At 35.9% G+C, this 13,935-nt stretch overlaps 1 protein-coding gene across 1 annotated transcript; it reads right to left on the bottom strand.

The window, feature by feature from the left end:
* Positions 1 to 11,236: 11,236 nt before the first annotated feature.
* On the bottom strand, positions 11,237 to 13,462 carry LOC128133590 (uncharacterized). Its single transcript, XM_052771089.1, has 7 exons — positions 13,343 to 13,462; positions 12,400 to 12,939; positions 12,189 to 12,356; positions 11,758 to 12,117; positions 11,629 to 11,670; positions 11,452 to 11,528; positions 11,237 to 11,351 (listed from the first exon to the last, which is right to left on the bottom strand). Exons 2-7 carry the CDS (start codon positions 12,886 to 12,888, stop codon positions 11,252 to 11,254), a joined length of 1,236 nt encoding a protein of 411 aa, XP_052627049.1. The 5' UTR covers positions 12,889 to 12,939; positions 13,343 to 13,462; the 3' UTR covers positions 11,237 to 11,251.
* Positions 13,463 to 13,935: the final 473 nt, after the last annotated feature.

The following is a 13,935-nucleotide window of genomic DNA, read 5'->3' as shown; positions in this document are numbered from 1 at the left end:
CAACTTTTATCTTTAAATTATTCACAACTTCAAGATGAACTTATGGATCTTCATGAATAACTTCATCTTTAGTAGTTGGACTTCCTTTAAGATCTGAATTTGAAAGCACATTGGGCTATGAGGCTTCTTGTAAAGATTCTTGAAAATCAGCACTTTCAGCTTTGAGAATCTTCAGAGAAAATAACAGAGAGACCAATTCTTCTGGATCACTTTAGAAGGTTCATAGATAGCAGCAAATTGATTGAGGAGGCTTCAATGCAACTTGTCACATAGCTTCAATTATAGCTTCACCTTGCTTCTGGGGTTGAAAGATTTAGTGTTGAAAGATGATCTTCACTTCTTGTTCCATCGAATGAATGCTCTTTAACAATCACCAATGCGTCTTGAGAAGTAACCATTGACTAAAAAGTCCATGTGGATCACATAAAGAATCATAAAGACCCTTCTCACCACAGTTGTTCAAGGATTAATCCTTGGCTCGGAAAGAGACTTCTCGTAGTATCTATGTGAACTCGGAGGAACATGCTGCGATTTGTTGAGTATCGGAGAACTACTCTTGGCTAGTTTTGATGTTATCCCATGTATATCCTTGATCATAGATCTCAATATAGTTATCAAGTTAATGAGTTAACTTGGCCCTTGGCGAGACGTTCAACGATACTTATTTCCCTGTTGGGTGAATCGCCCTGGTGCCGTGACAGTTCTTAGGTAAAGAAAGCTGACAAGACTAATCTGACAATTTGTACCATTTCAGACTTTCAATTCCTTAGATACGACAGTTCTTAAAAAGAAACTGCCTGACTGGCATTTTGTACAATGTCACACCAGGTATGAGCCATTATCCGTCAATTCACGGGTGAAATCTAGAACATATAAAAATGTTCACCGTCAATTCATTAATAAATGGTTTTGGATTTTAGGTTTCACTTAGAGTCATGGCGACAACGACATCTAAGATCATAAACACAGACTTTCTGGCAACCGTCAGCCAAGTTGTTTTATACTCAAACCTCAAGGGGTACTAGTATGTGGAAATGATTTGATGGAGAAGTTTTAGATATGGGTGAAGAATGGTTGGTTGTTAGACATTGGTCATGGTGAAAATGACCTTTGATTATTAACATTTGATGTTATGACTCCTATTAAGACTGGTATATGTCTCAGTATGAAAGAGTTTATCACTCGTATTTGAATCATCCGTCAATTCCTTGTGAAAGTAGTGTGAAATGTAATGACCGTCAATTCCTTTCCACTTTCAGGTCTTTTCTCCTTGCTCAAAATATTTTGATACAATCTCCTTGAGTCTCATCTTCTCCTGAATTTACTTTTCAAGACAAATGAAATTTTATGATAAACATAAAAAAATAAAAGTAAACTTAGCACACTAAGAAAAAATAAAAGTAAAATACTCTCAAAAACAATATTTTTGGATTTTTTTTCTGAAAAAGAAATAAAAGCAGAAAGAAACATATTTTTGTATTTTTGAAATTTTCTAATTTTTTGTTTTTTTAATTCTCCTCATAAATTTGTGCATATAAGAGAATATGAACAAATTCAATCAAAAACAAAAGTAAAATACAAAAACTTTCGGGATCAAAGTTGTCAGGCAAATTAACTTGCCCTTTATCATTAAATCTCATATCATTTCCCATATGATTACCTACCAAAGAAAGACATATTTTTTAATTTTTTATTTTTGATTTTTTTTATTTCTCCCCCATAAGTTGAGCATAGGGAAGAAATAAAATAAATGCGCAAAATTAAAAGAAATTTGTCTTTGAAACGAATCATTTTAAGAAAAACTCAGGAGCATCGAAACAATTCAAACCGAAAGTCAGCAATTGAAGACACAAGCAGCAACGAATTCAGCCTTAGTTGTGTTTCAATCTCGAAATAGATCTAAAAATTCTTCACATCATTAAGCACAAACCCCATTTGTGATCCTCTCCTTTTCTTCCTTTCCCGAAAAGGACACATACACTCACTTGAAGTTCTGAGTGTTATACAGTTGAGAGATGTCTCCTACAACGTGCTTAGAACAACTGCTATCAACAAACCGAGGTCTGATGATATTCCTCCATAGCTGCTCCAGCACAAAGTGTGGGATCAGTTGGTCTTTGGAACCCAGTCCATTTTGAAACTGGACTGACCTTTGTCATCAACGCACGGTACTCTCTCCCATGACATATCCTGTTTATTACAGACAGAAAATGAAGAAATATTAGAGTCATTAGAAGATTTGGGAGAGTGAACCTTCAGAACCCATCTGTAGTTAGGTTTAACCCATCTCTTGTTCGAGCGGATGGGTGCCTCGACACATGATTTTGAACTTGAAGCTGATCTTCGAGACGACTTTGATTTAACTGATCTTGGTTTCACTGGAGCATCTCTTAGAATGGACTTCTTGGCAGACATTCCCTTCTTAACTTTGGGATTTTGATTCTTGGCCTTCTGCACGTTCCAATCACCATTGTTTGAACGTGGTCTCGAAGAGTTTCTTTTGGAAAAGCTCCCCCTTTGTGCATTCTGCTAGCCTTGTGCATAATAGGGAACGTATGTGCAATTTGGACAATTTTTGGCAATGCGAACAGGTGTTCCACAGTGAAAACATGTCTTTTCTTCACGTAGATATTGTTTCTTCCTGCCCCTGGTGGCGTGCCTCTGCTTTGTCTATGATTGTTCCCACAAGCACATTTGCAGCAGGCACTCCGTTTCACTTGTTTTGGTGGCTTGTATTTACCAGCAACAGTTCTGTTAGACGTGACTGAATTAGAAGCAACGGATTCAGAGTTCAAGGAGTTATTTGTTTGGCAATCAACAACATCAATAGAATTAGAAGTAGTTATGTTCTCCTTGTCGTCATCTTCCGCTACTTTACCTGCACAGGAAGTAGAATCATTAGTATCTTTCATCTCAACACCCTCAATTGGCCCTGATTCTTCAGTCTTGTCTGGAGCTGGTGCAGGAGTTTAGCCATACTGAGCAGGCATTTCTTCCTCATTGGTCTCAAGGAGTGGGTTATAGTTCTCATTGAAAGGAGGTGGTACACTATTATACCCTAGACCCTTAGATTGGTTATCTTTGAATTTTAATTACTTTTCAATCATGGACACAACTACCTCACTTGACACATCAAATTTCTTAAAGTTAAATTCAGCATCATTATATTTAGCTTTCAATGCATCAAGTTCGGCAGTTAATTTGGCCATTTCCCTTTTAACATAGTTGTAATTTTCACATTTATTACTATATTCTTCGTGAAGTTTTCGAAAATCCTTAGTTTTGGCCTCTAGTTGTTCTTTTAAGGGTTTTTGACCTTTCCTAAGTGTATAGCCTTCGTGTTTAAGGTCCTCATTTTCTCTTTTTAATAAATCGATTTGATCTCGGAGAAATTTAATTGTATCTTCACAAGATTAAGAGCATGAAACTTCATTGACCGGAATGTTTGAAGAACTCATTGTTTATCAACAGTGCCATTTGACTAAAAACTCAAAAGTCAAACTTAAAATTCAAGTTTAAAAAGTCAAACTTAAAAGTCAAACCGAAAAGCTAAATTTGAAAATTTGAAAGTTAAACGAGAATGTCAAAGTTTAAAGTCAAAGTCAATTTTTAAGGTCAAAAGTTAATTTAGGAAGTAAAAAATTAAAAGTCAAAACTTTTTAGTTGAAAATGAAATTTTAAAATTCGAAAATTTTAATTTTGGGCTAAAATTGCAAAAATTATGAAACTAAGGTCGAAGCTGTGAGTCCAAATGAATTAAATCGGGAAGGAAAATAACATCTCGCAAGCTAGATGAGTTGGTAAGGCAGGGCTTGATGATACGAGAGGTCGTGAGTTTGATCCTTGTAACCCTCAAAACCCTTTTGATTATTCGATGCACACGCAGGGATCGCACATGTGGGTCAAACTCCTGTTGGGCCGAAGATCCGAGGGAACCGTAAACGAGGACTGGATGCAAACGAGGCTAGACTAAACACGTGCGCGAACTCCGGACCGCAAACTATCCTCGGCCGTAAACGAGATTCGAACCGCAAACAAGATTTCGAGCAGTAAACGCTTCTTCAGGCAGTAAACGTTTCTTCGGCCGTAAAAGCTTCTTTTGACCGCAAACCCCTCGCAGACACGTCCATGATTTCTGAGGAATAGTAACCGAGACCGAAGATTTCGATGATGGCTGCCTAGTAGGGATGAAAGTGGGTCCAAACCCGGACCAGATGGACCCGGACCCGGAAAACCCGGAACCGGTTAATGGGATTTTGTAGAACCGGAAACCGGACCGGTATATAGGAACCGGTTCCGGTTCGGTTCCGGGTACGGTTCCGGGTAAAGTGGGTCTAGAACCGGAAAACCCGGAACATCAAAGTGGGTAGGTTGGAACCGGATAAAGTGGGTTTAGAACCGAAAAACCCAAAAAAACCAGAATTTTTTGGTAATTACTTACTACTTAGTGGATTGAACTTTGAAAATTTTCATATTGATATCCCGACTTTAGGGGACTGTAATTTATTGAATATGAAACTAAAATTAACAAAATTATAGTCTAAAATCATGTACAAACTCTAAAATGCACTTTGGAAAAAACCGCATGTCAGTCCGACTTTAAACGAATGAGATATGCATGTGTTAACATTTTCACATAATACAAAGTACAAAAACAAATTGTTGAAAAGTTGAAAATTTTCAGTTTTGATATCCCGACTTTGGAGGACTGTAAATCATTGAATGTTAAGCCAAAAATGACAAAATTAAAGTCTAAACTCATGTACAAACTGTAAACAACAAGTTACAAAAAACCACATGTCAATCCGACTTCAAACGAATTAGATATGCATTTTTTTAAACTTTCACCGAATACAAAAAAACTAAAAAACTAAAAACTTCCAGCTTTAATATCTCGACTTTGGGGGACTTTAAGTCAATGAATATAAAACTAAAAGTGGCAAATTTATAGTCTAAAAACATGTACAAACTCTAAACTACATGTTGGAAAAAACCGCATGTCAATCGGAGTTGAAACCGGTTCCGTCCCTAAAAGTGGTTCCGGTTCCAAACACCGGTTCCGGTTTTTAGACCCGTTTTATCCGGACCCGATGGACCCAAACCCGGATTACCCGAAACCCGGATAAAGCCAATTTTTAAACCCGGAACCGGAACCGATTCTATATATTCCGTTTCCGGTCCGATTCAGATTCCGGTCCGGGTTGCCGGTTCTTAATCTCATCCCTACCGCCTAGGGTTTGACCGGAGGCGAAGGTAGCCGTCTATATCTCACAAATCTTGACCTAAAATGCTCAAAACTTGCCAAAAACATGGGATTTTCAAATTTTTAATGTTAAACTTGATCTAAACTCAAAAAATATGAAGAAAATGAAGAACAATGGCCAAAAATTCATATAATATAAATCAAAAACACCTAGAAACTCTAAGAAAAAATATTTGCAATGACCCGATTGATACCGATCCAAGCTCTAATACCACTTGCAAGTCCCGAATTCTCCTACGAATCAATCGGATTCACTTTGATGGTGCGGAATCCCAATCAAGTGAATGATGCAAGATGTAAGATGAAATAAGAACAAAAGATTAATCTTCAATTCACACTATTAGATTGAATACTCGGGTACATAAGATGTTGATTACACACTGTTCTCTCTTATTTCTCTCCAAAACGTGTTCTAGGCAATATGGCAGCCCCTTAGAACGTCCCACCCTTCTTTTTTACTCATTTTCAAGCCAAAATAACCCTATATATACCTAGGCCTAATAACCAAGCCCATGCCCAAAACCTAAACAAAACAATACAAAGCCTAACCAAAATCACACACGATTTCGGTCCAATTACAAGGAACACAATGGGATTTCGGCCCTAGACTGAAAACGGTAAAGGCTTATGAAAAGAAAAGTATAAACCACAATTTATGACCTAACAAACTCCTAGATCTTTTGAGATTCATTGAACTATTCAATGACATGTTTAATCTCGATTATGCTCTCACTTTGTGACTGGAATGTCGAGGATCACAAACGAGATGTGAATAACCATGCAAATTAGCTTGGTACTCTCGATGTCATTTATCACTCAATCAATGTGTCGGTTAACAGCACACATTCCATTGATGATTGATCAATGATAATTCACGAGACACCCGTTGCCAACAATATTGGTCCCATATTAGTGTGTCGTTTAACCACACACGCTCCACTAACGACTAATAAGGTGAAATGTTCAATTACATGGGTTAGCATCAAATTCACATTTTTCCTAAAGTAACTAGGAATAGGATTTTAGTACAAGTTTAGTTACTTTATGTCATTATACTTTTAATGTGATTTTAGTGTCCTATCCTACCCATTCGGCTAACGTCCCTCCACTAGTCAAGGGTGCGGTGGGTTAGAATGGATACCTAATGGTGGTCATTTTACAGGCCGCTTCCTTAAACAGCCCTTATAGACCCGCTTCGTGAATGAGGCATACTAATGGTAAGAGTGACTTTTCTTATATATATATATATATATATATATATATATATATATATATATATATATATATATATATATATATATATATATAAGGGTGTATTTTAAACTTTTAAAACACTAGGGGTTCTAGAGTTTAAGATTTCAAAATTAAACTATTTAATTAAATTTTAAATTGTAAAACCATAATGTGTATTTTTAAAACTATTCAAAATACTAGATCAAATTTTAAATAATTAAATTAATAAATTAATTTTGTCTTTATCTAAAAATTAGACCAAATCAATTATTTTGATAAGGATATACCATTACCTTTTCAGAAAATTCAATTTTAAGCAGTAAAAATGAATTAAGGTAATAATCCTAATCAAATCAAGATATCAAAATCGAAAAATCAGGGATCTGACGAGTGAACTCGTCGAGTTCAGGCCATTAAACTCGTCGAGTTGGACCAACTCATTGAGTCCCATGAGGAACTCATCGAGTTCTATGAATAGATTAACGAATATGTTCCTTCCTCCTTTGGATAATTCACATATGCATCAAATTCAACTGAAAAATATCTTAGGCTCTGATACCACTGATGGGTTTTGAGCATAACTACCACCTATGTTTTCATGAAAATCTAATTGCTTTGGATCTAAGTTTTTCACTAGTTGAACATGCAAATTGAATACCAAAGGAAAACCCTAGATCTAGTATATAATTTCGAAAATTACATAATAAAAGGGTTTTGATGTTTACCTTACTTGTTATGTAGCAATAACAAGAACACTTGTAGATCCTTGACTCTTGAAAGCTTAGTGCCTCAAATTGTAACATCGTGATTTTTCACCCAATTTTTTTTATTTTTTTAAAAACATTTATTTAACAGAATACGTTGCGGAAGACTTGTTATATTTATTACAAAAACACCACCATTGTTACTTTCATGTCAAAACAAGCCCATCAAAATTCAAATTTCACAAAAACATAAAGATGAAAACCCAACATGTTCAAATGGTATCATATCTAAAGATATTAACTAAGACAACCCATAAGCTCCCATCCTCACTAAGGCATCATGTCAAGCTACCTGTGTCAACACACAAAGAAAGCCAATAAGCAAAGAACAAGTGTTAGCATAAGCTAAGTGAGTCAGTATAGTATAGTGTTAAGAGAACACACATATCAAAGATAGATCCACACAAAACATCCACACACAGTCAAAGACTCACTAGCAAGACATACAACATCATACCACATAACAAATACAGGTTTAGCTCAATTTATTTTAGTTCTTCAGTTAGAGCTTGTTTTATTAGTTACTCTCCTCAACACCGCTATAACTAATTGAACCTTATCGATTCACCACTTGAAGATTATTATATAATATTTTGTTCTCCGCTTTACTTTGATAATTACTCACCGCTCACCGCTATAATTCTTAAAGGATTACCTCCTAGATATGGTCTATTCTATCACCGCAAAAACCACCAAAGCAAGACCCTGATCGCTACTAACGTGACCGACACGACCCAATGCACTAAGTGAGGCGCGACTCTGTAACAACTATCATTTTTAGCTAGGAAATTATGTTTTGATGTAAACATCAACTCTTGTAAAACTTGTAATCTAAGTGGATATCATGTTCTATGCACAATCAAAAACATCCATTTGAATCAAAACTCCTGAGTGAAGTCCAAAGCCTAATTTAATACATCTCAGATACTCAATTGTGGGTTTGAAACCCTAATGTTCCGGTTCAAACTCAATATGGACCAGGATCCTCTTATTGGGCCTAATGGGCAAGTAAACTTTTCATTTGATTATTTTGGGCCAAGAAACCCCATTTGGGCTCTAATTGAACCCACATTCATCAAACCATAGCATTTGGGCCATGTTGGGCCTAAAATAACTCACTTTATTATCATGGGCCTAATGAGCCGTAGATGGGTTCACAAGCCCTATTGGGTCGTAAACCCCATTCCTTCCTCATTTTTGGGTCGTAAACCCCATCCCTTCACCACCTTTGGGTCGTAAACCCATAAGAAGGGCCTAATGGGCCGAGAACCTTCATATTAGGCCAAAGATTTCGAATATGTTCAATATAGGCTCAAATACTTCTTTCTCTCTCTTCCTTCCTCCTCATGCACAACCCATACTCAAAAACAAAAAAGGGAAAAAGATGGGATTAATTAAGGCTTCACACCTCAAGTTTACCTTGAGGATTTCCATGTAATTAACCATCAAATATCAAGACAATCTCAAGTATCCATGCAACCATCACATCTCATTACTCTCTTCTCTTCTCTCTTCCTTCTTATTCTCGGCCACAAGGAGGAAAATCTCCCATCTCCACTCAAACTTCCAAACACACTAAAAACACCTCTCTAAATCCTCAAGAATTCACATCCTTTCTTCTTCAAATTTTCATGTGGGCTTGTGTGGGTGATCAAGAAAACGTCACCAAAAATCCACTCACTTTGGTAAGTTACTTCCATCCAAGAGGTTTAACTTCATGTTTATGCCAAACTTACTTCTCTTAACACTCCATTTCGTAATTTATGATCTTAGATCGTATTAAGTTCAAAAAAAACTCCACATAAGAAGCTTCTAAGGCCAAGATCTCATCCATCCTTCATCCAAAAACCGAAATCTTCAAAGCAAAGTGAGTTCATACCCCTCATTTTCGGTTTTTACTATGTTTTGGGGAAGAATACAAGTTGTTTTGTGTGTTTTTCATGATATATGTGTGGTTATGTGTTATAAACTTCATGAACTTGAAGATCTACTATAATGTGATGATATTTGCAGAACCTAACACTTATTTCAACTTATTATGCAAAGAAAAGGTTTTAAAATACATCAAAGTTACTTAAAAATATGAGATTTGATTAAAATGGCCAAAAATGACAAAATAATAAAAAATGAGGTATTTCTATATAACTCACGGTTTTTCAGGGACCAAGAGAGATGTATTTTGATAAATATGAATCTTTATGATATTTGTGATGTTAAAAAGGGATAGGAGTGTAAAAGTTCATAAATAGACTTCTTTTGGGCTTTTATGAATTTTTCGGCCAAGTTTGTAAACTTTTGGACTTTTGTAGGCTTAAATGTCATTTTCAACAAAGTTGTGCCAAAAATGTAATTTTTGATAAGAAGAAACAAAAATGTGAATTTATTTAAAACTTGGGCCAAAAAGAGGAATTTATTTATAAATGGGTCGAAAATGCACATTTTCATAAAACCAAGCCAAAGATGATATTTTTGACAAAAGTGAGTTAAAAATGTTATTTCTACTTAAAACTAGCCTTAAATGCAAATTTTGCCCTTAAAGGACCTAAATTTTCATTTTTACCAAAAATGTGCAACAAATGTAAATTTTTGTTTTTAGGACCAAAAATGATCTCTTACAAAAAGGTGAGCTTTTTATGTGACATTAGTAAACAACATAGGTTAAACAACCAACGTAACAAACCACAACTCGATTTCGATATTCAAGTCTTTATTACGCCTGGAAATAATATATATGTTAAATGGTCGTTAGTTATCCTTTTATATGTATATTGGGCCCGGGATATATATATATATATATATATATATATATATATATATATATATATATATATATATATATATATATATATATATTATCATTCCTTTTGAGCCTGGAAATAATTTACATGCTTAGTGGACCTTAGTGATGTCTACTTACATTTTTATTGGGTCTATAATATACCTTATATGTTTTCTTTTTCGCATAAATTCGGTTAAGGATCTAGTGAGATGTGTCGGTTGACACCTATTGAGTGTACAATCGTAGCATGTAGTTATAACTAGAGTCTCCTGGAGGGAGAGCGGGAGTTTGTGTATAGATCTATACGGGGGTGACACCCCACACCTGAGCTGTTCGCTACAGTTAGACTAGGTCAGTCTAGGGTAACAAAAACCTTACTTTGTTCCGTCGGCGTCCGAAAAATGCCAAGACAGACAAAATAGTCATTATCTAGTATGGTTATAACGACTCACTTAGAGGAATTAACGTTATAAAATTTACGGGAAACCATATTTTTGTTCACTACAAGAAAAAAGGCCTTTTACGACGCTCATTGCGCGTCGTAAAACGCTCAGACGACGCGCAAATGCGCGTCAAGGAAGGCCCTGTCATAAAGAGAGACGACGCGCTTTTGCGCGTCATCTATAGACGACGCGCATTTACGACGCTCATTTATGACGCGCATTTATGACGCGCGGTTATGACACGCAATGCGTATCTAGGAAGGCCCTGTCATAAATGAAGACGACACGCATTTGCGTGTCGTAACCTTACAACGCGCGTGTTTATGACACGCAATGCGTATCAAGGAAGCCCTTGTCAAGAAAGGCCATGTCATAAATGAAGATGACACACATTTTTGCGTATCATAATTTTAAATGTTCTAAAAAAATATATTTATATATTTATTAATTTTTAAATTAAATTTGCATTTAATGTCTCATAACAAGAAAATAAAATACCATATATAAAAAATACTATCCATTACATAAAATTTTTTGTCATACAAATAACAAACTGTATTTTATATTCATACATATGATTACATTATTCATTAAAAAAAACATATACATACATCTTCCCCTAAAATGTTATTACATGATGTTGGCCACTTCATTGATGGATCACCAAGAGGAAAAACAACAACTAACCTAAATGTTCCATGATGTGCTGATACTCATGTCCTGTAACTTTAAATAATAATAAATATTAATTGGAAGTAGTGATAAGTTATTAAATCAAACATACCACACCAACACTGTTTTTGACAAGATTGCCTCTGTTTTCTGCACTTGCTTGATGTAGCATCTGTTTCACAACCAATCCCCCCATGCTGCAATACAATATAATAATATATTAACAAGAATACCAAAATGGCTAAAAGAGAAATTCTTCTGTTTTTTTCTCTTTCATTCTTAATTAAATATTTCAACCTATGAGTTACAAATACAACAGGTCGATCTCCAATACGTGTTGCAATAAGCTTTTCCAACAGCATCGAGCTAACTTCCTACAAAATTTCACATTCCAATTTATTTACATTTCCAATAACCAAACATCTCCAAATCTCATTTATTTTTTAAATATATTTCTAATAACACACCACAAACCTGAAGAGGCAAGCTTGATCCAGACCATTGTGTAAGATTCGTCTGCAAAACAAAAGATATAACTCAAACTTCATTTACAATTTACAATCATGTTTTTATACAAAAACAATTTATAATTTTATATAATCACAAACCTTGTGCATCATATGCTTCAATTGCTGATAACTTCTCATAATCATCACTTAATAAAAAGTGGCGTAACAGAGGAATTATGCCATAATCGATTATTTTCTTTTGAGAAAATAAATCATCACTGCAGATTTCTGTCATTGCTTTGATACCCTTTAAAGTTGCAAGTGCAGAATCTAAAGCATTCACTTTAGGGATATTTCCTTTCTTTAGATTTTTGTATGTGTTAATAAATGGTTCAAGGGTAAGAAAATCTTCCAAAGCAAATGAATCACCATTGACTGCTAAGTTGACCACAGCACTAGCCAATTGGTTCACACTTTGGGTACCAGAAAGTACATTTGCCTGATCGATTTGTGTCTGCAAGAGAAGGGTATTTCCGTAAATTACCATAAACAAAAAAGAAAAAAAAAAGTAACAATGATACAAACCTTGACTTTGTCCCTAGGTTGAGCACTCCCTTTAAGAGATAACTTTCTGGATTTGAGAATGTCTGAAAGCATAATAGCTAACCAACCTTGGGAAATGGGAATGGAAGAAGGCCCATAGTCTTCACAGATACGAGAAAGGATTGTGATTGCAGGAGATCTAATAGCATCAGATGAAGTTTCCCTAAATACCCATGGAAGATCTAATCAATGCAGACATGACAGCATGTCCATTGAAGTCGAGTTCTTGGATATGGGATCTATTTACATCTGATGCCATTGCCCAATTTGCTAAAGCCCATGCAGCAAAAGGAACAGCAACATGTTGTGAATGCAAATCATCCCATAGTCCAGGGATAACAGTTGTGTTTACAGAAGAAGTGTTGTTTAATTTGTTGAAAGATGATGAGTTGTGAGTGGCTTTAGATTCATCTAACTCCATTGATCGATTGCTTGTAGAAAGACCTACAATTGAAGTGCCTCCAAGAACTTCCATTCCAATGCCCTTTAATCCAGTTCCATCATCATCATCCTGGCTGCTGCCAGGTGGCTCATCCATGTGCATGCCACCTTCTTCAATAACTTCAAGTGCAGCTGCAATATCTCTCATTGTTGCAGTTCCTGATAGCATGGGCTTAAGTTTGATTTTGTCCACATTGTCACAATTGGAAGTGACAATATCCATGATTGCTGCAACAAGCATGCTTCTGCCTTTTGAAGGGTCAGAAATGTCAAATGAACTTCGCCTTGGGTGCTGCTTTCATGAAAATGCTATATCAATATGATAAAAAGTTATTCTGGATAAACTTATATACATTAGAAAATTAATCAAAATCCTAACTTCCCAAACAAGCTATGATTATGTTATTTATGCATGTAGCTTTAGTAGGGCGGACAAATAGCACATCTAATAATTGTTGCTTAAACTACAAAATCAAATACTACTTATTCTGATACACCAATTAAAGGAGAACTCACTGAGTCCGGTTGGAGCTCATTCAACATTAAGGATTTAAGGCCACTAATAGGATTACTAAATCAACAATTAAGAATATAACTATAAGCTACTTTTTGGGGCACACCATTACTCTTGCATTTACTAACACAAGAAACAGCAAAAGAGAATATGGTGTTGTCCAATGATGACAGAATTATACCTTTTTGGATTGATGAGGTTGAGCAAAGAATATGAACCTGAGAAGATTGGGAATGGCATGAGGCCTCCCAAGAACCGCCTCCGACACATTAGGGTCAGCAATCAAGTACGCTAAAGCCCTAGCCGATCGACTCGGCCTGAGTCCCATAATTTCCCCCTCCGGTCAATCGCGTGTTCGAAATCATCAAGCAAACGTTTCTTCTTCGCTTGTTCTTCCTTAATTTCGCTGTCATCAAATATGATAACGGATGATGCAGCAAGAATTGCGGCAGCGGATATTACAGTCGCGGATAATGCAAAGCGAGAAGTGCCTGATAAAGGAGATAGAGTCCTAGGGCGGAGGCGGTGGAGAACCAATGGCGGTGGCGGAAGATCATCTTGTGAATGTGAACTGTTGAGGAGTTGCGGGTAATCGGTTGAGATGATGGTGGAGCTTTTCCCTTGACGCAAAACCCTCCATGGTATCAAGCTCAATCTCTGTAGCCCTACGATCTGCCATGTCCAAATCACTCTAAATTTGTAGTTGTGATACAGCTCTTCTATTGATTGAGAGGCTGAGAAAGTACTTGAGGAACTGAAGATCGAGGGAAGTAG

Source organism: Lactuca sativa, chromosome 4 (genome assembly GCF_002870075.4).
Source record: "Lactuca sativa cultivar Salinas chromosome 4, Lsat_Salinas_v11, whole genome shotgun sequence".
Classification (NCBI taxonomy): domain Eukaryota; kingdom Viridiplantae; phylum Streptophyta; class Magnoliopsida; order Asterales; family Asteraceae; genus Lactuca; species Lactuca sativa.
The sequence above is the reverse complement of the archived record's forward strand: the minus strand, read 5'-3'. Positions and strand labels throughout refer to the sequence as shown.

Coding starts and splice junctions, on each gene's coding strand:
- LOC128133590 (XM_052771089.1), bottom strand. CDS start 12,888: ATGCTTGTTGCAGCAATCATGGATATTGTCACTTCCAATTGTGACAAT. Junction 12,357..12,399: donor ATGGACATGCTGTCATGTCT/GCATTGATTAGA, acceptor GAAACTTCATCT/GATGCTATTAGATCTCCTGC. Junction 12,118..12,188: donor AACCTAGGGACAAAGTCAAG/GTTTGTATCATT, acceptor CTTCTCTTGCAG/ACACAAATCGATCAGGCAAA.